The sequence below is a fragment of the Clinocottus analis genome, unplaced genomic scaffold, assembly GCF_023055335.1.
Source record: "Clinocottus analis isolate CAN_PGR_092001 unplaced genomic scaffold, fCliAna1.0.p SCAF_19, whole genome shotgun sequence".
Classification (NCBI taxonomy): domain Eukaryota; kingdom Metazoa; phylum Chordata; class Actinopteri; order Perciformes; family Cottidae; genus Clinocottus; species Clinocottus analis.
Window position 1 is genome coordinate 12,770,045 of NW_027175920.1, and position 22,683 is coordinate 12,792,727.

At 44.7% G+C, this 22,683-nt stretch overlaps 3 protein-coding genes across 3 annotated transcripts in view; 2 read left to right on the forward strand and 1 right to left on the reverse strand.

The window, feature by feature from the left end:
• Positions 1–16,758, reverse strand: part of LOC137789911 (arf-GAP with dual PH domain-containing protein 1) — a 21,238-nt gene extending 4,480 nt beyond the window's left edge. Inside the window, exons 1-4 of the mRNA XM_068583781.1 lie at positions 16,503–16,758; positions 7,843–7,970; positions 4,539–4,630; positions 1,177–1,259 (exon numbers count right to left, since the gene is read on the reverse strand). Of these exons, the coding sequence (XP_068439882.1) occupies positions 1,177–1,259; positions 4,539–4,630; positions 7,843–7,970; positions 16,503–16,593 (394 nt within the window). The 5' untranslated portion in view covers positions 16,594–16,758. The remainder of the gene's footprint in view (positions 1–1,176; positions 1,260–4,538; positions 4,631–7,842; positions 7,971–16,502) is intronic.
• Positions 16,759–17,514: 756 nt separating this feature from the next.
• On the forward strand, positions 17,515–18,966 carry cox19 (cytochrome c oxidase assembly factor COX19). The gene is made up of 3 exons (XM_068583724.1): positions 17,515–17,710; positions 18,353–18,464; positions 18,561–18,966. Exons 1-3 carry the CDS (start codon positions 17,629–17,631, stop codon positions 18,652–18,654), a joined length of 288 nt encoding a protein of 95 aa, XP_068439825.1. The 5' UTR covers positions 17,515–17,628; the 3' UTR covers positions 18,655–18,966.
• A 1,120-nt stretch (positions 18,967–20,086) lies between these two features.
• LOC137789733 (circumsporozoite protein-like) lies at positions 20,087–21,215 on the forward strand. Its single transcript, XM_068583499.1, has 2 exons — positions 20,087–20,141; positions 20,311–21,215. The coding sequence occupies exons 1-2, from the start codon at positions 20,087–20,089 to the stop codon at positions 21,213–21,215; spliced, it is 960 nt and encodes a 319-aa protein (XP_068439600.1).
• The last annotated feature ends 1,468 nt before the right edge of the window (positions 21,216–22,683 follow it).

Genomic DNA, 22,683 nt, shown 5'->3' on the forward strand with positions numbered 1-22,683 from the left:
GAAAGTGACACGTGTGGGATGAGCGAGGAGTTAGAGAGGATAGAAGAGTGCAGATTAAAAATGTAAAAAAGGTAAATGACATGTTTTGAACAGAGATTCGTCAAGAGGAAGCAATGGATAAGCAGGGCCGATAGTCAGTATCGTGATCTAATCTTTCACATAGTTTCTTTCCTCCACTGCAACATTCTCCCTATTAAATGCCCCGATGCCATTGATTACCTCTCCTCTGTCTCCCTCTGCATTCCACTCCATCCGTGTGTGTGTGTGTGTGTGTGTGTGTGTGTGTGTGTGTGCGGCTGCGACTTTCTGACATGAAACATTCAACTCCACTGGCATTACCTCATCGATCAATAGCCCTCCTTGTCCCCACCCTCGCCTCCTTCCTCGACACTCTTTTTTTTTCTTCCTCCTATCCTTTGCATACCGGATCAATATTCAACATTGACCGCGGTGGTCTCAGCCACACACACACACACACACACACACACACACACACACACACACACACACACACACACAGATGTCATGCACCCCATTATGAGTAATGAAGAATGGATGAATACAGATATAGAGATGACAAAATGACTCATTTTATTACACTCTGTCTGCATGTGTGTGTGTGTGTGTGTGTGTGTGTCTGTGTGTGTGTGTGTGTGTGTGTGTGTGTGTATGAGGTCACTGCGAGCCAATCACAAAGCTCCATCTTTAACAGCGGGAAATGTATACTCGTTGACACAGACACACAAAGACGCGACTAACCAAACACACACATACTTAGGAGGCGACGGGAGAAAAATAATGTTTGAAAGTCGGGTGTTTCTGGATAAATTCATTCCAGCTAGAGGCGTCTACTGGGAGATGTTCTGCTGAAGTGTTTTCAAGGTTCTGCTTATCGGACGGTAAAAAGCGCAAGATTAGCACAAGCAAAGATCGTCAGTTTTATTATCCTTTTCTCCTTCTCTTCTTTTCACCCTGCACACTGGTGTGCTTGCGCCTGCGTGAGACCTTCCACAACTACTCCTTCAATTGTGTTTTTACATAGTCCTCCATGTAAACCAAGTCCTTTCAACGCACACCTCAGCATTCATTATTCAAGCAGTGCGGCCGTGTCTGAGTTCGTTTGCCGTGGACCCCGATGAGTGTCTTCACCGGTACAACCGTGTCAGTGGGAGGTACCTGCGGAGTAAGGCTCCTGTTTCTCGATGAACTCAAACTCGTTCCTCTCGTACTTGGCTCTGATCCACTGCTCTCTCAGCATCCTGGAGACAAGAGAAAAAGAAAAAAGGAAGGGAGACAAAAAAGCCCACGCAGTTAGCGCTCAGCTACACACTCACTGACTGGCACACGTGTGAGTCCTTTCCTACGCAGTATTACCCGAGCTTTAAGTCAATAAACGTTTCTATTTTGGCTTGCAGTGAGCACCATGACGAGGCATGACTTGTCATTATAAGGCGATTATCAGGAGATGAATAGAGGATTGAGAGGGTATCAGGAGGAAGCTGCACTTTAAAAGCAGCTATGTGCCGCCTTTGTAGCCCAACGGTTACAGTTCATCCCACGGTTAGACCTTTGTTGAATGTCAGACCTCTCTCTCTCTCTCTCTCTCTCTCTCTCTCTCTTACACTCTTCATCTGCCCAATCAAGGAAGGAAATCACAAAAAAAATGTGTTCATTATGAATTGTAATTGGTTCCTTTTGTGTTCAGTCTAATATGTTCAATAAAAAGATGTTGGAAATAGTAATACTTGTTTTTTTCCCTCCTTCATTTTATTCAACAATCAATATATATGTTTAATTATTGCAAGTATCACAATATTTATCGCACGGCACATATTTTGCTCATAGTGTGCATCCCTGCCGTACAGATGTTGAAGGGTGAAGAATCATCCACTCCAATGACGCTTTTATGTCAAATATGACAGATAGCATTTGAAGCTTAGAGTGTGTCATCTATCTGCGTGATATCGTTTGTAGAAGTAATAATATATTGTTAACTATTTATTTACATTTTTGCAAAATACAAAGAACACACAAGGATGCAACCCCCCATTAAATATGTATAAATCATTTATTTATTTAGGTCTCTATTTAAAGATCTAGTTTAAAGAATTTGCGAGATGACCAGATTACTACTGTCCCACCATATCTAACCTCATATCTGTAGTTTAGCAGCTGCTAGCTGTAGATCAATAATACACACACAATTATCCATCTATCTATCTATCTGTCTATATATATATATATATATATATATATATATATATATATATATAGAGAGAGAGAGAGAGAGAGAGAGAGAGAGAGAGAGAGAGAGAGAGAGAGAGAGAGAGAGAGATCTATATATAGATATATATATATATCTATATCTATCTATAGATATAGATATATATCTATAGATAGATCTATATATATACTCATATATATATATATGTATATATATATAAATATATAGATAAATATATTTATATATATATATGTATATATATAAATATATTGATAAATATATTTATATATATATTTAATGTATATATATATATATATAAATAAATATATATATATATATATATATATATATATATATATATATATATATATATATATATATGTGTGAGTGGTATTGATTAATACAATGACGGAGCATTTAATCTTTAATTGTTTGCCATTTTTCTCCATTGTTACTTGAAGTCCCGATCGTAACTGAGTAATGGAAGAGTCCTTGAGCTCGTGGTCTTCAGCACTTTGTTTACACAGTTTACGTACAGCTGCTTGTGAAGGAAGCAACTGGAGCTTTAGACCGGCTTCCTCCTCTTCAGGATGGCAACGCTCGGCACATCACCATGCCAACGATCTCCCTCATCCTGTTTCTTCCTCTGCCCCTCTCCTCCTTTGGGCTCAAAACAACCCGTTCCATCAGCATGAAGAGGAAAAAGCGCCGAGCACTTAGCGGGAATCTCTTTGGATGGCACTTTCTGGTGACACGAGGTTGGAACTAAAAACCCTGTGGTAGCAGAGTTGGCGCAGTCGAGTGAGCGAACAAGAACAGACACCATGGCAAAGACACAGCTCTCTCTGTCTCTCTCTCTCTCCTTCATCACTTATTTCCCTCCCCTCCCCTCGTCTCAGTTCTGTTTGTGTCTATTTCAATCGGATTTCGGTGGAAAGGCAGGTGGACACGTTGAAGAGATGGATGGACAGGCCCGAAAATGCCCGAGGCAATCTGTGTCACTATCTCAGCTTACACAACTAAAGTGTATGAAGAAGGGAAAAGGTAGAAAAGGAAGAAGGAAAAAAGTATTTCATGTGTGTTGGTTCAGAAAACAGAACTGTGACTCAAAGTTACAAAACCATAAAACGTGAAAAACCTTTTATTGGCTTTTTACACACGCAAAGAGGAAGTGATACAGTGAGAGGTGTAACTGTGTTGAATATATCTTCATTAACGGTAGCAACCCCACCACACAACGTGGTGTACAGCACTTTGGCCCTCATCAGCATGCAGTGTGGCCGCCTCTTTTCACCCAAATGGACTGAGGGGTCCACCAAGGGCCAATTACTAAACGAAGTAAGACTTTAAATCTGCACTTATCAATGTCGTTAGATAATAAATCAAATGACGTGCGTCGCATGAAAGGGGATTAGCGCCCAACTCGGTCGCATATAGTAAGAACTGGTTACTGGATTTAAAGATGGCGGCCAGGCAGCTGAATGAAGAAAAGAAAATGTAGACTTTAACATTCAGAGTCAAACAACTGGTATTTACTGAGCTCTGGGTGAAGTTATTACAAATATAAAACGTTCATAAATGTACTTTCACCATAGTCTCTTATTGTTGTATATTATATAGTCTAATAATGTCTTGTATTATTAATGATTGACTGAATAAAACACTAAAACAAACAAACTTTCACCATACAAACATACATTTTTTACCTTATTTTACATTTTATCTCTTTCATAGTGGTGGACTACGGGGGAAATATTTGGGTATTTTTCCGTTGACTTGAAAGCACAGGTGTTACTAATAACATTAAGGACGTCTCCATTCTCTTCAGCCATCAGTCATTATATTGTTTACACCTGTGCTTTTGATATAATGAAAGTCACGATGTCTTTCATAAATAAATAAAAAGTCTCCCACGCATGCTACCTGCGGCTAGCTAGCCCCCGTTTTAAATACCGACCAAAAAGGGCACGCCACTCTCTCTCTTTACTATTCACACAGGAAACAGTTGTCAAAATATCAGTGAACTTACCAGTCAGTGTATATATTTTGTCCAATAAAGGTTGTGTTACACCTTGACACACAACCTTTAAGGGATGCTGGTGTCAAAATGGACGCTCAGTCCAGGACTGACTGCACGAGGTCTTTAACGCGGTTTAAGCTAGGCAGCTAGGAACGTCCGTTAGCTAACTAACAAGTAGGAGAATTCAGTCAGCACAGATCTTCTCCTTTCAGGCGACAGCTCGTGTAGATATCCCGCTGGCTGCACCTCAAGCGTTGATGTTTGAATTCACAACAGAGAGGGACGAGCACTTACTTGCAGTCAGTGTGTGTTGGTCTGTAGTAGAAAGGAGGAACCTTCTGCTCATATTTGGCCTTGGCTGCATTGTTTCCTGCGGTGGCCATCAACTGCAAGGGAGACAAAACACAACACAAGTCATTTCACCGCTAAATACTGTTCAAGGTATTGGCTTACATTTTTATCTCACAGCTTATTTTACTCGTTGTGAACCAGCACACAGTTCAGAGGTGTTTTTTTTCTGAAAAACCATCAGACCAGAACAGCCATAACCATTTTTAGTGTCTCTACACTGCACAGCTATAATAGTTATAATAAAAGCCAACGTGTTTCCAATTTTACAGAAAGTGTGCAACGTTAACAACACAGAGTGCGTCTCCTTTACTTGTCAATTGGATTCCAAAATGAAATCAGATCAAAAATAAAAGGAACACCAACATTTGCTCCTCTAGGACACTATAAGTACAAATAATAAAATTAAATACAAACCCTTTTTTTACAGCAGACATTTCAGGGAAATAAACCCCGGTGACAACAAAACTACAAATGTGCTTAAGCGTATTCATTACAAGTGTGACAGAACCGCTTCAGAAATAGGATTAATTGTGGAATTGGCGACGCTGCATTGGGACGCGTCTGCCTTCTTCCCTCCTTCTCTTCAACGTGCGTCCCATCCAGGGATAATCCCTGAGCACGATCCACCCGGCTGAATCCCTCAACACGCCTCTCTTGTCCCCTGCGGGGCACCGGAAAGAGGATGCAGCACCGTGGCGTTTTTAAAAAAAAAATTATTGTGAAGATCAAACAGCAGCAAAAAAATTCAACCCAACCACAAACCTGGAGAAGGAGACACACATCTGCTGCCAAAATGTGATGCATCCGACGCCTCGGGTGTGACATTTAGAACAGGATACCAATGTCACAAACGCCAAAGATCAAGCTCCATTTAATGTGCCCCTCTGCGTCATACGGTTCAACTTCACGTCAAGCGCTCGATGCTCGAAACAGAGCATTACGTCACGTTGCTGTTCAACAGAATAACCAAACGATGAAGTGGACGATCAAGTCAAGGTTTGTTTTCTTCCTGCAAGCCAAAGAGCTCCTTAATTAAACATGCCCACCTTCATGCAACCCCAACGATACGTCTCATTCGCTCTACAGCCACAGGCTCTTCCCACACCGCCATCAAAACCAGTTGTCTAATCAACTAATACTCTCGTGGCGTTGGTTTCTATATTGAAACACCCACGGCTCCACAGCATTACTCTTACATTTGAACCTCACACCTCGCTCTCCTCTTAAGCCAAATCCCCGGTACATGGCAATTATTGTCCTCCCACATCTCTCCAACCTCCAGTTTCACCCCGTGACTCATGCCAGCGTCGCCGCCCCCCAAAAGTCCTTTTTTTGTCACCCGGTGGTGGTTTCAAACCGCTGACGCGATCCACTCAGGGGACAACTTTTTTTTGGACTATGTGGTCTTACAAATAAGTATTTATTTATCGCGGATTTGCACACAGAGGTCATATTTCTTGCCGACGTATTTCTGCAGGGGGCATTTTTGCTCGGCACACAACACAGCTCAGCTTTTTTATTTACACACTGGAGGAGTCTGGCTCATGAACTAGTACTGATCCCTGTGAGGAAACGTCTCCCTCCAAAGGGAGCAGGTCAGCTGAAGAGCAATGATCTGAAGCTGATTTTTAGTTTTCCAACTTATTTGTATTGGCTCTAATACACCAGACACAACTTTCTTTGTTGTGATCTATTGTTGTCCAGTTTCCTAAAACCATCCCTGACCAACAAGTACACTTCAGCTTCGGCTCTAAATCAGCCTCAATCGGCGACATTTTTCCTCATCCTGGTTTAGTTTCTTAAAAATAAAATGTCCCCTGACTAGATTGTTTCCATAGAAACAATAAAAAAATGAATGTGACATATTCAGACCCTGTTACCATGGGCTCCAAACCTCTTTTTTTTTTTGTCTGTAACGTATTAATATGCACACCAGTTTGTACGTTCTTCACGGAGAGGCCAACACAACAGCTCACACCTCAGGTTGAACATATTGTGTGTCTGCCGTGTGAGGGGCTGTGGTTCAATGCCATGCTCGTTGTCACCAGAGCCCCGTGTGCGACACTCGGACCTGTGGAGCCGGGCCCTTAAGCGACTCTACAGCCAAGCAGTCATCGTCACTGACGAAGAAATCCCAATTTACTGAGCTGGAACAAACCCGCCAAAGACTGCGGCTCATGTTGTTCACTTCAATTTAGTTTAACCCGTTGAAAACTGTGGAACCAATTTTGTCTCTGGACCGCTTTTTCCCTGTGTTTGAGTCGTCGTAGGAATCCCAAATGAATTATAATACTTGTGTTTATTGTATGTATTTGTTCAGCAAAGCCTTCGGGAAAAAATTAAATCTGCAAAAAAAAATTGATTTTTTTGATCATAACTATAAATATCCAGCTCGATATGAGCCAGATTCCCCAAAAATGCCTCATCGAGCAATCAATGAGACACCTTTTTGGAAAGATTAAGACTGAAAGGATCGTAATCTGCAACAAAAATCAGAATAAAACAAAGCATTGGCTTGTTGGGAAAGAGTTTTAGTCAGAAAACTGTGTCGTTTGGTTCAAAAATGAAAAAAATTACTTAAATATGTTAATGACAAAAGATTGTCTGAATGGGGCATGCTGGGACTTAAAATGGGAGCGGTAGGAATTTCACGCACGGTTTCTAAAAGGTTAAACTCAGCGTGTGACTCTGTAATCCAGTCAAATACGCTAAAGCGTGCGTTGTTGTGTGTTTTATGTATCGCTGTGTTATTGCTTTTCTTTATGGGGCACAGAAATGTTCATTAATGCCTCCAACCTCAAGATTAAGACCAACAGTAATTCTCATCATGTGTCACACAATCACACAATTATGTGACTATTCTCGGGCTCATGCGAGAGCCGCGTGTTCTCGCAGGAGTCGTTCCAACATTTTGGAAAATGAAAATATGAAACCGTATTGGGAGTCCGCACCGGTTGCCTGGCAACTGGTCTCACCCGTGAACTGGACGCACAGTCGATGGTCCTCACCCGAGAAACGGTCTGGCACGAAACACTTTGGATGAGACGGACTGAGGCACATCTGCTCAGCAGGTTTGAGGGGAAACCCGTCTCTAACTTGAGCAGGAAAATGTCTCCAGCTGAATGAATTTGGGCAAAGAGGAAGTGGGAGAGGCTGTTTTTTGGATGGATACCTCCAAGTGGGGATTTTTTTTTTTGGGGTGTGGGGGGATGCGAGCTCTGATGCACGCTGGCTATCGCTGCCCTACCTCCACCTCGCTGGCATCCCACGTGTCCTGGACGGATTTGACCTTGCTGATCTGGGGGATGATCCGGTGAAGGAGCGAGCAGGCCTGGCAAACAAACACACCCAGAGTCAGCGACGCCCAGTCCGGCTCTGCAGGAGAGAGAGAGAGAGAGAGAGAGTACAAGCATGGAGGTGAAAGGGAGGAGAAGTGAGGTTGGGGAGCGATAGAGAGAGAGGGAGAGGAGAGGGAGGGGTGGGGGAGGAAATGAAATTGGGCAAAGTGGTACAGAAGGACGACAGAGAGAGGATGGCGGTGGGGTTGGGGAGAGATAAAAGGAGGAGGGGTGAGAAAATCTTTGTCATAAAAGCGCCGCAACAAAGAGAACACCAGCTCAAGGGTCAGGCTGAATACGGAAAGTGTTGAATGGCTGACGGGCAAAATGAGTGAAATAACATAACAAGAGTAATCCCAAAAGAAACGAGGATTTCAGGGGCTTGCTGAGAGGAAACAGGCCGACTGAGATCTGATCAGAACTCAACCGGGGTAGTTATCAGGTTAGTTTCATCAGTCCAAACCACACACTCGTCCATGCAGACACGTTCACAGCTGTATGCCCAATTGCCCGTGCAATGGCTTCGAAGGAGACGACAGAAAAGAGCAACCACAAACATGGGGGAAATGCACACACACACAAACACACAGCGGATGCTTTTTGCCAACTTGAGCGTGCGAATAATCGCGCACTGTCCAGCTCCAGCTCCACAGTCTCATCGCCAGAGAGAACGTGCCAAAAGCAAAAGGAAAAAAGGAGGCCGGATGGAGAAAAAGAAGAGTTTTAAAAGGTTGTTTCTGTCTGTGGCGTGCGGCGGCAGCAGCATCAGCATCCGTGGGTGTTCGGCAAAGGTACATTTGAGTCACCGTATCACACGTATAGACCCGGATTCTGTCTGCGCAGAGGAAGCTGGCAAAGCCAGGGACGCAGCCGAGTGTCAGAGGGTGACGGAGGGACAAAGGCAGGCTGGGAGCTCAGAGTCAGGAAATGGGCGGATGGGGAGGTAGAGAGAAAGAGACAGAAAGAGTCAATCTGGTGTAAATTACAGCGCGTTGGGTAAATAAGGCATTTTTTTAAGGGTGTGTCAGTAAATGTAAAATGGCTTTTGCAAATCTAGAGACACAGTTTGCACTCTGGCAAAATGTAATGAGCCTTTTTCACCCTTCTGTGACGCATACTGAATAAACAAAACAATGAACGGATCAATCAATCAACCTGATTAATAACCATACGAAGGAGTTCTTCATGGCATTAATGATGCTGGAAAGTACGGGGCAGCAGGAGGATGATCAACGGCAGCCTGGCACGAGGCCGCTGTTGATCGTAAACGGCCTCCGAGTAAGTTATATATCGGATCAGATGATCGTTTTCACTGCCAATGTTTCTGCCGGTAAGAGGAGAGGAGACGTCTTTCAATGTTTTTGTTTGGTCTGATCAAACATCAAAACCCAAAGACAATCAAGTTTGATGTAAAAATGGAGAAAAAGGAGCAAATCCTCACATTGAAGGAGCTTGAATCAGCAACAGTAGTTTAACAAATTCAAAGCCAATTCCCCTCAGGGGGGCAGACTGAGTGATTATCATATAAAACTGTAAATAGCTTGTTTATAAAAAAGAAAAAAAAGCCCCAAACTGCTGTATTTAGATGTATTGAACACCATAAGTAATATACAAGTGAAATATGTGGTTTGGTTCTTTGTACTAAATCTTCTCTTTGTTCTGCTTCACTTAATAAACCTTTGCAAAGAGAAAGTTCACATATTGTGATATGATTTGGGTTTGAGTTTAGACCTCACAGCTGCATCATTTCAAAGACATAATCATCCTGAAAGTGATTTTTTTTCTCGGCAGACTTGAAACCTTTTCATTTTTTTGCTGTGTGTCATCTTCATTTATTCTGAATCAGTAACATATAGACTGATGTATACGCATCCGAACAACATTTCACATGTGTAGACTTTTATTATAACACCAAAATCATTCAAATAGCCCGAGTGATTGCAGAAATACACTGTGCAATTTTCGAGCAGAGGCCTAAAAATGGGTTTTCAACAGCAATAAAACAACTTTGTTAAGTTTAGTAACAAAAAAACTTAAGCTGAGGAAAAGATCGTGGTTTGGGTCGAAAAAAACTCAACAGTGGCGTTACTAAAGTTTAAGTTATGTGACAAATTAATCAACGTTGACTTCTTATTTCAGTCCTGGACCAAGTTCTCTTTTGTTTTGCCAGCCGGCAGCATTTTTGATCATAACCTTTGATATAGTTATTAATTAGGAGTTGCGAAAAAGACGCACTTTTACAGTTGACATTTGAGAAGCTAAAGTCTGCATTATGCTCGGCCTCGCCAACGTATCAGTCAGGCTTCTCCGTGACGTTGGAGTACGTGTGCGTACGTTGTCTTAGCACGTGTTAGCATGCATAGTGCATGCGTGTCCTCGACGGGCAGCACTCAAAAGTCCCCCCACCGCACCACACCTCGCTTCATCTCTCTCTCTCTCTCTCTGCCCTTCCTCACACGAGGAGGACCTCCTGCACCGCAGCCATGTGATTACATGTGGATGTGTGAGCATGCGCAGCGACACAGTGTGTGTCATACTCATGGGAATCGATCGAGAGCCAATGGAGAGAGAGAGACAGAGAGAGAGAGAAATACAACTCATGCATTTCTCTCTCCTCTGGAGGAAAGCGTAGATGGAGATGAAGAGAGGAGACAAGGAGGCGATGGAGGAGGAGAGCTAGGAAGAGTGGGGGTTCTTCAGAGAGACGATCCCCAGAGGTTTTTGCTGGCATCCACGATAATCTTCCTGCGATTCATCTCCCTCAACCCATGACTACTCGGCAAAAGCTTTTTTCTTCCTCTTCTTTTTTTTGTGATAAATGTCTACTCATCTTTTTTATCATTCTGGCTTGCGATTAAGCATGAAGCACCGGAGATGAGACCTTTTTATGAGAACAAATCAAACCACACACCCACACACACACATGCAAATACGCACTTACACACAACCCTGCTGACACAAAATCACACAACCAGCCATTCGGCGATGAGGTCATCGCTGTCTGAGTCTGAGCCTTATGGAGAAGCAGACAACACTCATGGAGATAACTGTGGCCACATGACTAACCACACACACACACACACACACACACACACGCTTACACACACACGCAGGGTTCCCTCCTCTCCATGTTCAGAGGAGATGTTTGGCAACAGGATTACCGGGAACAACAGATGCACAGTGGTCGTGGTGAACAGGAGGCGGGACGCTCCTGATAGTGTGACTCTGCTGTTTCCTTTCTCGGTGCATATGCTGCTTGTAAGAAAAGCTGCTGCTCCGTCTCCCAGGGATTGTTGGGGGGGGAAAGAAATGAAAATAAAAATGTCCAGTGAACGCGCCTCGTCTGGTCAACGGAGCTTTTGATTACGAGCGCAGAAGGTCGAAGAAAGACGGCCCTGTGGCGTTCCTGCAGGGCAGATGCAGGACACATGAAGGAGGGGCGTGTTTGTTTGTACAATGGCAGCCAGTGTGCCTTGGAGCATTCGCAGACACTTTTCTGCATCTGCGGCAGTTTCAGGCGGGCGTCTGGACTTGTACACATCAGTCTGACAGAGGCTGCTTCATGGCGAGCGCTAATGACGAGACAGCGGGGGCCAGCAGAGGTCGTGACCTTCTCGTGTCTTGGCCGGACCCCCCGACAGGCACTGCAGCAGACTGTTGTTTTCTGTCTGGTACGTTACTTGAATTTTGTTTAACTTCAGCGAGTGTAAAAAAAAATAATTAAAAAAACGTAGAAAGGAAATCATGGACGTCTTCCTCATTACTCAGAGCTGAGTTTTCATGCTGTGCGTTTAATACAACGCACGGCACTCAGGATTCCACTTGAATCTGTTGAATTGTGTCCGTGGAAAGCTGCAATTTCTTGTCCTTTTGTATATTACATCCGAGCTATGCTTCAAGTGTCCTGCATTTGATGTTCCACCCTAACAGACCCAGAGCTCAGGGTGCCTTGGATTCCCCTTTCTTCTCTTGTGCGTACTATCCTGCAACCCTTGACTCTAAACAGCAGGTTTTGTTTGTTAAGTGTAATTTCAAAGGAATAAAAAAACATCCTTCTTGTTGGCAAAGCGTGGGCACATATGTTCAGATCCTTAACTTTGAATGAAATTCATTTGAATATGTTAGCATACAAATCTGTGTGGGACGCTCGAATGGAGCGCTCCATCAGCTGCTTCCTCCGCGCTTCACCTTCTGGTGAGCAGCAGCCGTTATGACCTACGCCTCAGGAAGCACTCTCGCCCGTACCTTCACTCACACTCTGCTCACTACGACTGAAACGGTTCAATCGACGAGGTATGTCGGTGCAACTTCCTGTTTGAACTAAAAGGCAGCAGCGTAGCGTTGGCTCCCGTGGCGCAGACCGAATGAAGCTCCAGGTGCGACTCGTGGGGTTGACCCCAACGTCCTTCCTTCCTTAAAAGTGAAGCGTGACATGTTCCCTCTTCTCTAAACAAACAAAGGTCACTGCATTTTGACATTTCTATGAACTTGAAAAAGGTTTTCCTTTTCAGCCGTCTGAATGCTAAAAGCCTGGGAGCAACATTTGGAGCAGATCTACCTTTCAATAATCTAATAATATCCCTCCATTTTGCTTTTTTCACCACCAGGTATCAGACTGTTCATGACAAATAGCTACCGCCAACATGCGTTTGTAACTTTTTCATCAGTCTGGTGTCGTTTCTCTGACCAGTTTGACTCCAAATTGAAGGGTAACTTCCTGCTGGTGAACTGGGAGCATACGGCTCCACTTCACTTCGGTTGCTTCGGGACTCTTTTTCTTCCCTCTGTTCAATCCTGCCTGAATTATGTGCACGACTTCCTCTCACTGAACCGGCATCTGCGCTGTGGGAACGCAGCCTGCCGCACCTCCAGCAGGACAACGTGATCAGACCTCCGGGAGTGCGACCCGAAGAAGACGCATTGGAAAAAACGTACTGTTGCAAATTTAGCTCCATAATTCACCAGCAGTATCGTGGGGATATGAGCACGAGGTGTGTCCTTCAATCTACCGCAAGGGGAGGTCACAGAGGTTGAACACCTTGACAGTGAATATTCATAATAACGTCATAAAACATCTGGGGATACGAATAAAAAAGTCTCAGGTTGCGTGAGGCGAACACATTAACAATGCTACAATTGGCGAGGGACATTTCTTTATGTGTTAAGACACTGAGTTGCAATGGGAAAATGCAGCGTTTCAGTTTCCTTTAAAAACACATAGAAAAAAGGTCTGGAAAGCCGTCGGCCGGCTTCCATAGGAGCCGATACCTCCTGCCGTTGCTGCTGTTAGACAAGCGCCGTCTTCACACCTCGGAGGACGGCTGAGGCTCCTCTCCGGAGGGAATTGCTCGTTTGTGTGTCCTTAGCAAAGGGCAGACCTGCAGCGCTGCTGAGCGACGGAGAAAACCCTGACGAATAAGCTGCCGGCTCGGCCTGTGAGCGGCCTCGTCTGAGCACACCAGCAGGGAAAAGATAGGGAGGAAGAAAAAAGAAAGGAAGAAAAAAAAAAAAACCTGTAAGGAAAGGTAAGGAAGGGCAGAGTAAGAATGACGAAGCATGACAAAAAAAAAGAAGAAAAATAAAGCTGTGTTGCCACTTTGTGTGTTTTTCAGACCAATTACAGCAGGATTTCTGTCCGGATGTTGTATCCGTGATGGGAAGATAAGGGTGAGGGAGGACAGCAGGTCACTGGTGACGATGTCACAGTCTGTCTCTGTGCCAAGAATGAGATGTCTCTGAGTTGTGACACTTCCATTAAAATGTTTTTTGCGGGGGTTTTCACATTTCAGATGGTTTTAGCTCAATATTTTAGCGGCAAACAATAGAAGTGTTCAACATGAAATCGGATGACAAACAACGGTAAATGTCATTAGTCCCAATTGAAGGCAAGTCAAATAATTGAAAAAAAAAAGAATAGACATGATCCATCCATCCAGACGGCAGGAAGACATGGCAGGGAGTTTTTACGTACAATGTCAACGCTAACATCCATCATTTGTCAATCATATAACAGTTACCTAGTAGGCTCATCAGTAGAAGGTGTGTGTGTATATATATATATATATATATATATATATATATATATATACACACACACACATCAATAAGTCTGCACATCCTGCTCTCCCTCAGCATCCTCAGCTCAAACCTTTGCTCAGTGTATATTTTGCCGTGTTCAGATGATATGTGGTGTTTTCAGCTGTAATGAAACTGTGTTGGTTTTTTCTATAAAAAAAAGGCACTGATAAGCCCCCCCCCCCTTCCTCCGCCCCCCCCCCCCCATCTGGGACAGAGCCGCCGAGCCAACATCAATAATTCATATCTTGACCATCATGATGCGATATGAATTATGAGCCCGGGAATGCCTGTTCTGGTGGCGAGGGGGACGGAGAAAGACGCGTTTTGGTTGATGAATCGCGACCCGATCGCTTTTCATCACTGCGGCCGGCGTTCAAACGCACATGTAGAGCGTTAGCTTTCTGTTGGGTTCAACCAACGTCGTGCCGTCACTGCGGGTTGTGTTCAGGTGTCTTCTCGCTCGGGGGGGGGATCCAAGCACTCGCTGTGGGATCGGAGAGCACATACGAGTCACTTCATTAGCGGAGATCTCCCGAGCTGTGATCGGTCATCCCTCAGCAACCAGCTTCACTGACTATCCCGCAGCAGCTGCACAGCACATCTGTCCCACCTTTGCTTCACTGGGGCTGAATCTGATGATGTAATGATTGTAAAAGGGGAAACCAGCAGGCCCTCTAATAATCAGAGCCAATGTTTACTCTCCGCTCTTTGGATCGTTGGAGAACGGTTTAGGTCGAATGAAAAGGCCGTAAGGGTGTCGGTGATCGTGCCAATTTCACCCAAAACAAGACCTGTGGGTCTGTCTCTGGCTTCAACGCTGGAAATTCAGAGCATATCGTCGTTCTCTGCTTTAGAGTCCAAACACTTGTTTGCTACTATACAATAATGCTGTGAATATCATATTGAGAAGCTTTGATTTTAACAGCTGAGCTTGATGGGAATGTCGTCAGTTTATAAACGTATTATGACCCAGGAGGAAAGATGGAGGGAGCGCCACAATTATTATAATTCATCCTGCCGGAACCACGAACGCCCAAATGTCACGGCAGCGGATTGTCGATGAGATATTAAGGACGTTGGAACAACTAACGTCTGCACAAGACTTTGTGCCAATCCGCCGAGTCGATGTTGAGACACTCTGAAGGGTCAGTACAAACCTTGAACTGCTGGAGGAAAATGGAGGTGATCATCCTCTGGGAACCATGAATGCTGAAACACGTTTCATAGCAATTCATGTGGCAAATGTTCTGTAGTGTGAATGAACTGGTTGTATGTAAATTGATGGTACTGACGACCGAAAGGCCATATTAAAATGTCAGATACTTGAAAAGCTACTTGTCAACACACACACACACACACACACACACACACACACACACAGACAGCACCCACCATGACAAAAGCCACGTCTCTGCTTATTTCACAACGCGATAACATCCTCCGGTCCAAAATGGCATCCCTCTTCAAGTGTCCTCCGCTCAGAAACAAAGCTATCTAATTTTGCGAGGCCGCCTCCGGCTTCGAAAGCTGCTCCCAAACAGACAGTCCTCAGAGGAGCCGCAACCAGGGCCAAGGAACAGGCGTCCTGGGCGGGCTCGGCTCCAAGGCGCCGGGCGTGCGGCCCGTACTGGAGCCTCTGTGGCCACTCACTGGTTTATTGCCATTGCCAGTTAGAAGAAAGGAGGGGAATGAGGACAGGCGGGGGGCGGGGATTCAAGGGGTGAGGGTAGAGAGAGTGTGAAAGAGAGAGAGAGAGAATGGAGAGATGAAGAACGGGATGAAGCTGCTCAATGATGAATAAATGAGCCCTGGTAAAAAATAATAATAAGGAAATGAAAATGAAATAAAGCCATTTTAAATGAAAAACACACATGCACACAGAAATAATTACTGAGGAAGCTGCATGACGTTGCTGACAGTGTAGAACATCATGACACCAGACCACAACACCAGCAGACACACACACACACACACACACACACACACACACACACACACACACACACACACATACACACACACACAACAATAGCTGTGGAGGGGAAAGTTGACATGTCCATGCACACCCTCACACAGACAATGACAGCCACACACAGCCACAGCCGCACACACACACACACACACACACACACACACACACACACACACACACACACAACAGGAGTGTTTTATGTGTTTATGGCTCTGACTAAGTCCAGAGTCCAGTCTCTTTTTAATATACCTGCAAAAATAATAATAAAATAAAATACAAATGGGTGTAGATGTCTCCTGCCAGGCCTTGGAAATCCTTTCTGAACCAAATTTTCCCTCAGACGTGTTTGGGGGTTTTGGAGCACCAGTTGGCTCGCCCCCCCCCCCCCCCCCCACCACCTCCTCCACCTTGACCACAGCATCCCACACGCAATTAGAGCAACTGCGGCTGCATGCACCGGCGTACACCGGACCACCGGCTCCCGCATCCGCGCGGCGGGGCTTGGGTTGGGTTGCCTACCTGGATTGCCGCAGTCGGCGCACGTCCCGTTGCCCGGTCTCGCCAGCACGTCCTGCAGGAGCCGGTTGTTCCCCTCCGGTTCCAGCGACATGGCGAGCGCTTATCCGTCCAGCCTCACACCGCGAGGGGGAAGGAGCCCGACCCAAGAGCACGAGGACCAGACCCGCTGCTGGAGTCCGAGAGGCCGACGGTCACCTGTCACCTCCAATCTGAAGCGGGGAGGGAAGACAGGACGAGACTGGAGGACCCGAGCCGGCTCTCTCTCTCTCTCTCTCTCTCTCTCTCTCTCTCTCTCTCTCTCTCTCTCTCTCTCTCTCTCCCTCTCCCTCTCCCTCTCCCTCTCTCTCTCTCTCTCTCTCTCTGCATAATAATCAAGCCTATACGGTTCCGTCACCTCCGCCCTTCATATCTTGTGAAAGTGGGACATCTAGCGGTGAACTACCAGAAGACATTTAATTGCCATCACTAACAATACGATGGCCTACTTACACTTAACTTATCTCTTTTAAAAACCCAGTGCCCGTGCTAAAACGTCATATAAATAAATGTAATTTATATTTTTTTTAAAAAGAACAAAGTTTGTGGATAAAGCACAACAGAAACAATTATATATATATATATATATATATATATATATATATATATATATATATATATATATATATATATATATATATATATATATACAATATATTAAAGTCGAATTATTATAATCATAATCATAATAATTCGTTATGTAAGCATGTGTTGGGATTGTTATTTTATTTTTGTGTGAATGTGAGTGTGTTCCTATCTTTATCATTGGGTCATGTTGTGTCATATCGTTTCCGGTCAGCAGACTTTCTCTTCATTTACAACCGGTTAATATTGATTTATCTGCGCTTTGTGGATCTCTCTCATCTGAACGTTTGTTGTGATGATTCTTCATGGGTGCATTGGGATTTAGTCGAAAACCGATCGATGGCCGATGCGACTCGACTGCTGATGTCTGTTTGCTCTACGTCATCATCACGCGACAAACACGGTCACGAACTGTGTTGCTGAGGTCTTCGTATTTGTAGTACTTTACAGTGTTTTTTTCATAATTTTATTATTTTAAAAGAAAAAACACAGCAACAACAACAAAATGTCCACCGCCATGACTTTCGGGACGAAGAGTTTTAAACCTCGCGCTCCCGATAAAGGCTCGTTTCCTCTGGATCATTTTGGTAAGCGAGGACACCGACTGCCTGAGTCGGTGTGTATATATATATATATATATATATATATATATATATATATATATATATATATATATATATATATATATATATATGTGTGTGTGTGTGTGTGTGTTTTATATTTTAATCTAGAGGTGTCTTGCTCAGCTCTGGGACACTAACATGACACCGGGGGCAACCGCAGAGAATACAAGAAGAAAAAAAGACTAAAAAATTGAAAAAAACCCATCAATAATACATAGAGGACCAACTTTGATTACCAATATAGATATATATCAAAGGCAATGGTTCCCAGTACTGTTCATATGGGCTTTTTTGTTGTAAAAGCATATTTCCTCAAATGTTCTGCCATAGCTCAAGAATCCAAGTACAAAATGTTCATCAAATACTGCAAAATCTTTGGACAAAACATTGCTGATACATTGTAAGATATTTTCCCATAAAATAATTCCCATAAGTATTGACGCTGCAAGAATAAAAAAGATGAGTCAGTTTCAGGTTGATTTGGGTCTAAATATGTCTTAAAAGTTGATTATGTCACGAAGGGGGTCATCAATAACCACTGCAAGATAAGCAAACACGGAGGACATTCATTCAACGCATTAATAATGTGGCTGTGGGTCGTTTCAGGAGAGTGTAAGGCCTTTAAGGAGACGTTCATGAAGTGCCTGAGGGACAACAAGTTTGACAACTCCCTGTGCCGGCTGCAGTCCAAACACTACCTGGAATGCCGCATGGACAAGTGAGAAGTGCCACCTGTGATCCTTCATGTCCGCTGACTCAATAGAGTTAAACGCGCTAATGTCCTTGTTATCTTTTTGTGTTTTTATTTTTCCAGTCAGCTGATGGCCAAGGAGCCTCTGGCCAAACTGGGTTTCAAGGACCTGATGGATCCTCCTCCCAGCCAAGCAGACGGGGAGCCTAAACCATGAGCTGCTCCTCCACCACTGCTGTTGTTCGGGGGGGGAGGGCAATGGAAAGATGGTGTTGCAATCGACTCAGCATTTGAAAGCTTTTGTTGTTTGAAAAAAGATAGCAACACAAGTCCTGCAAAGGCATACGAGGGACAAAGACTGCTGGTGAGTGTGAAGCTGAGACCAATGCCTTCAGAGACTTTGAGAACGTGGGCTTGCAAGAGGACTTTGCTTTGGTCTTGGTTTGTTACCGAGAACTAATTGTATCAGTCCTGTATGTGTATATACGATATAATATATGGAGATGTCAATAAATATTTTGTATTTGAACTAATGTGCGTCAGACTTTATTATTTATCAAAGTGGTGACACCTGCTGGCAGCTTTGGTCCATTATAATCTCTTGGTATACAAGTGGTTGTTGGTGTTAAGATGATTCATGCTAGTTTTCATCATACAGTCCTTGAAAGTAGAACATAAGACACAATCACAAGCTGTCAGGACAACAAAATCTAAGATTGACTCTCTGGTGCAGTCTGCTTTGACGATTCTGGAGGTCAAAGGTTAACCACCTCGTCAACATCTTAAGTGTTGGAGTTTGGCTCCAGCCTTCAATGGATGCTTTATGATTTTTAAACATCATAATAAATAGTTTTGGCCAGAAATACTCTTCTTCAACAAAGTCGTCAGTGTGTGTTGGGTTGTTTATCTTTTGTTCTATCCTCTCAAATACAACCTTTATTGCTACTACCTGTCTGAAGAGGAGGGTTTCGCTTCGAGGCTTCGAAGCGCCTGTTGAGTAATCCAAGTAAATTTTGGTGAAGTGCATAACGAGGCTTGTTCGGTGATTCAGAAAACTATTATTATCACCTGCTTATAAAGCAAGAAAATTCTTTTTTTTTTTTATGGAACATGAATAAAACACATCACAACCCTCTACTCAATTTGTTGCCACTTTCCCTTTTGACCGAGCCATTATATCATAAAGACAGACACACAATATTAATAAGTTAATAATTGATGTATTGGCATCTCAAACATCATTCGTTCATTTATTAAATTCAAAGCTTCACACATGGTGTCGTTATGATGACGCTGTCTGTTTTACACGTTTTGTCCACTTGGTGGAGCAGTAGAGCAAATGAAGCATCATGAAGCTTCGGCCCATGAGCAAACCAATTATATGGAAGCCTCAAAGCTTCAGGAAGCTTCATCTCGCTATCACTATGTTTCTGGAGCTTTAAGTGATAAAAAACATGATTAAAACACAACATTCTCAGAGTTGTATGATTGGATCGATTGTATAACATTTGTCACAGGAAGGAATGAATCTAAACGAGCTCCAAGAGAGAGACAATTAGAGCTGATGAGCAACAGCTGGGACACCTGCTCAATGGGCTTATTAACCTGCCATGTGGCTCAGGCAACATCTTCTGTTGCTGACTGAAGCCATGGCAGCTTTTTGGGCCTTGCTTGTTTGTGCGCTGACTGTCTTGCTTACCAAAGGTATTTATCTTCATTCTGTTTGAAGCTTGTTGTATTGAAACATGTGATGCTGGAGTATAGCAAATGGTAGTTATGCAATTCCTGTATTGCTCTTTAGCTCCAACAAGTTTGTCTCATGTGACATCAACCAGAAGAAACATTTGATTAAATGCAACTTCTCTGTCCACAGGCTCTTGTTTGCCTGTTGATGGCACAAATGAAAGGAGCAACCTGACATCCAGTGACGGTGTGGGCGGCAATGGCACGGCCTCAGACATCGGCAACGCGACTGTCTCGGACGGCGGCAACGCAACTGTCTCGGACGGCGGCAACGCGACTGTCTCGGACGGCGGCAACGCGACGGTCTCGGACGGCGGCAACGCGACGGTCTCGGACGGCGGCAACGCGACGGTCTCGGACGGCGGCAACGCGACGGTCTCGGACGGCGGCAACGCGACGGTCTCGGACGGCGGCAACTCCACGGTCTCGGACGGCGGCAACTCGACTGTCTCGGACGGCGGCAACTCGACTGTCTCGGACGGCGGCAACGCGACTGTCTCGGACGGCGGCAACGCGACTGTCTCGGACGGCGGCAACGCGACTGTCTCGGACGGCGGCAACGCGACTGTCTCGGACGGCGGCAACGCGACTGTCTCGGACGGCGGCAACGCGACTGTCTCGGACGGCGGCAACGCGACTGTCTCGGACGGCGGCAACGCGACTGTCTCGGACGGCGGCAACTCCACGGCCTCGGACGGCGGCAACTCCACGGCCTCGGACGGCGGCAACTCCACGGCCTCGGACGGCGGCAACTCCACGGCCTCGGACGGCGGCAACTCCACGGCCTCGGACGGCGGCAACTCCACGGCCTCGGACGGCGGCAACTCCACGGCCTCGGACGGCGGCAACTCCACGGCCTCGGACGGCGGCAACTCCACGGCCTCGGACGGCGGCAACCCCAGGGCCTTGGCTGCCGACAAAGCCACGGGCAGCGCCACATTCTCCGGCGGCACCATGGCCTCTGACAGCGGCAACGCCATGGCAGCCAGCAATGCCACTGCCTCAGACGGCCGCCAGGTCCAACAATGGGAATAGGTGTGAGGGGCCACGCAAGAGTTACATTTTGGTTTGTGTCTACCTACATTGTTTTTAAATAAAACCGTTTACTGATACTTTGGTTTCCCTAGTTCTAATTTGGGAGTGGGACGAGTGGGTTATGACGTTTAACCGTGTGTGTGTGCCTCTGAACTCGTTATGATTGTATCCATCACAAAGTCATTACAAATACCTTGTTTGTCCATACGTGGTGTGCACTTATGCAAGTTGTCTGAGGATGATGTTGTAGTTCTAGACTCTTCCGCAGATTATATCTTCCAAATTTTATATAGTTCCTTAAATGCAGCAAAAGTGATATGGAAGTAACGTGCCGATGTCAGCATAGGCACAAAAGGAAACCTCAACCCGCGGTAGCAAAAAATAAATGGAATAACTATCTACAATTTCTCTGACTCTGTTTAGCTGCACACAACACCAACTCATGCGTTACACTTATACTGACAATATTTGAATGGCTGCCTTAACGACACAGACCTCCATAACTCTAGACTAGGGTGACGTAATTTTAATCCAATATGTGTCACCTTGAGACAAAGTGTGGTCGCCTGCTCTTTAATACAAAGCTACTGTATTAACAGGCCACTTGTACAGAGACCCCGGCATGGACTGGGACTTGCGGCATTGTTTTTAATCTCATTTGGATGACAAAGCACTTTGGTTTCCCACTGGCTCCTGAGCCGTTCATTTTACTGTCTGTGAAACCTGCAGTCATCAACTCAACTCCACAGGTGTTGGTAGGTGGACTTGTTCAATGAACGACTGCTGCTCACCAATTCCTCTTCGGTCGGTGCTCCCTCGCTCTGTTTTGGTCTATCAGTTTTTAGAGAATCTTGAGAAGCCATTTTGTTTTTGTGAACAGAGGTAGATAGCCAGGCCCAGTTTTGTTTTCTTGATTTCTATTAGTTGGCACAACCACAACTGTCCCAATTGTTCCCACCTTTTATGTTCACAAACCCCCTGTGTGACAAACTGATTTAAAAACTGTTACTTTTTGCTTCATTGCCCTTATTTTTGGCTTACCTGTGTTAACCCCCCCCCCCCCCCATCTCGTCGGTAAAAAAGGGGATGTAACAAATGTATGTGAGACGTACAGTCTAACGGCATCCTAAGTTAAAGTAAAACGAAATATGATTTCAAAGAAACTGTTCAACTGGAACACTAACACTTGGTGGGTACCGCCTACATTCAAAGATGATTCGGTTAAATTCAAAAAGCCCTCAAGTGTTTAAAATAAAATTTAAAAAATAATCGAAAAAGATTATAACTATTGTACTGAGTAGAGTGCTAGAGGGTGAATACTTCCACCGCTGGCATCATCACTCTGTTCCAAGTCAATACGACTCCCTCCGGCTCAATCTGCTGCTCCTCAGAGGGGCAACGGCTCCGACAAAGAGAAATACCACCGTATCCACGGCAATGGACTGACAATACCCAGCTATGGTTGCCT

Bases quoted from the DNA above. Each gene is read 5' to 3' on its own strand.
- LOC137789733 (XM_068583499.1), top strand. From the start codon at position 20,087: ATGGCAGCTTTTTGGGCCTTGCTTGTTTGTGCGCTGACTGTCTTGCTT. The intron at 20,142-20,310 runs GTATTTATCTTC...CTCTGTCCACAG, and splicing joins GACTGTCTTGCTTACCAAAG to GCTCTTGTTTGCCTGTTGAT.
- cox19 (XM_068583724.1), top strand. From the start codon at position 17,629: ATGTCCACCGCCATGACTTTCGGGACGAAGAGTTTTAAACCTCGCGCT. The intron at 17,711-18,352 runs GTAAGCGAGGAC...GGGTCGTTTCAG, and splicing joins GTTTCCTCTGGATCATTTTG to GAGAGTGTAAGGCCTTTAAG. The intron at 18,465-18,560 runs GTGAGAAGTGCC...TTATTTTTCCAG, and splicing joins CTGGAATGCCGCATGGACAA to TCAGCTGATGGCCAAGGAGC.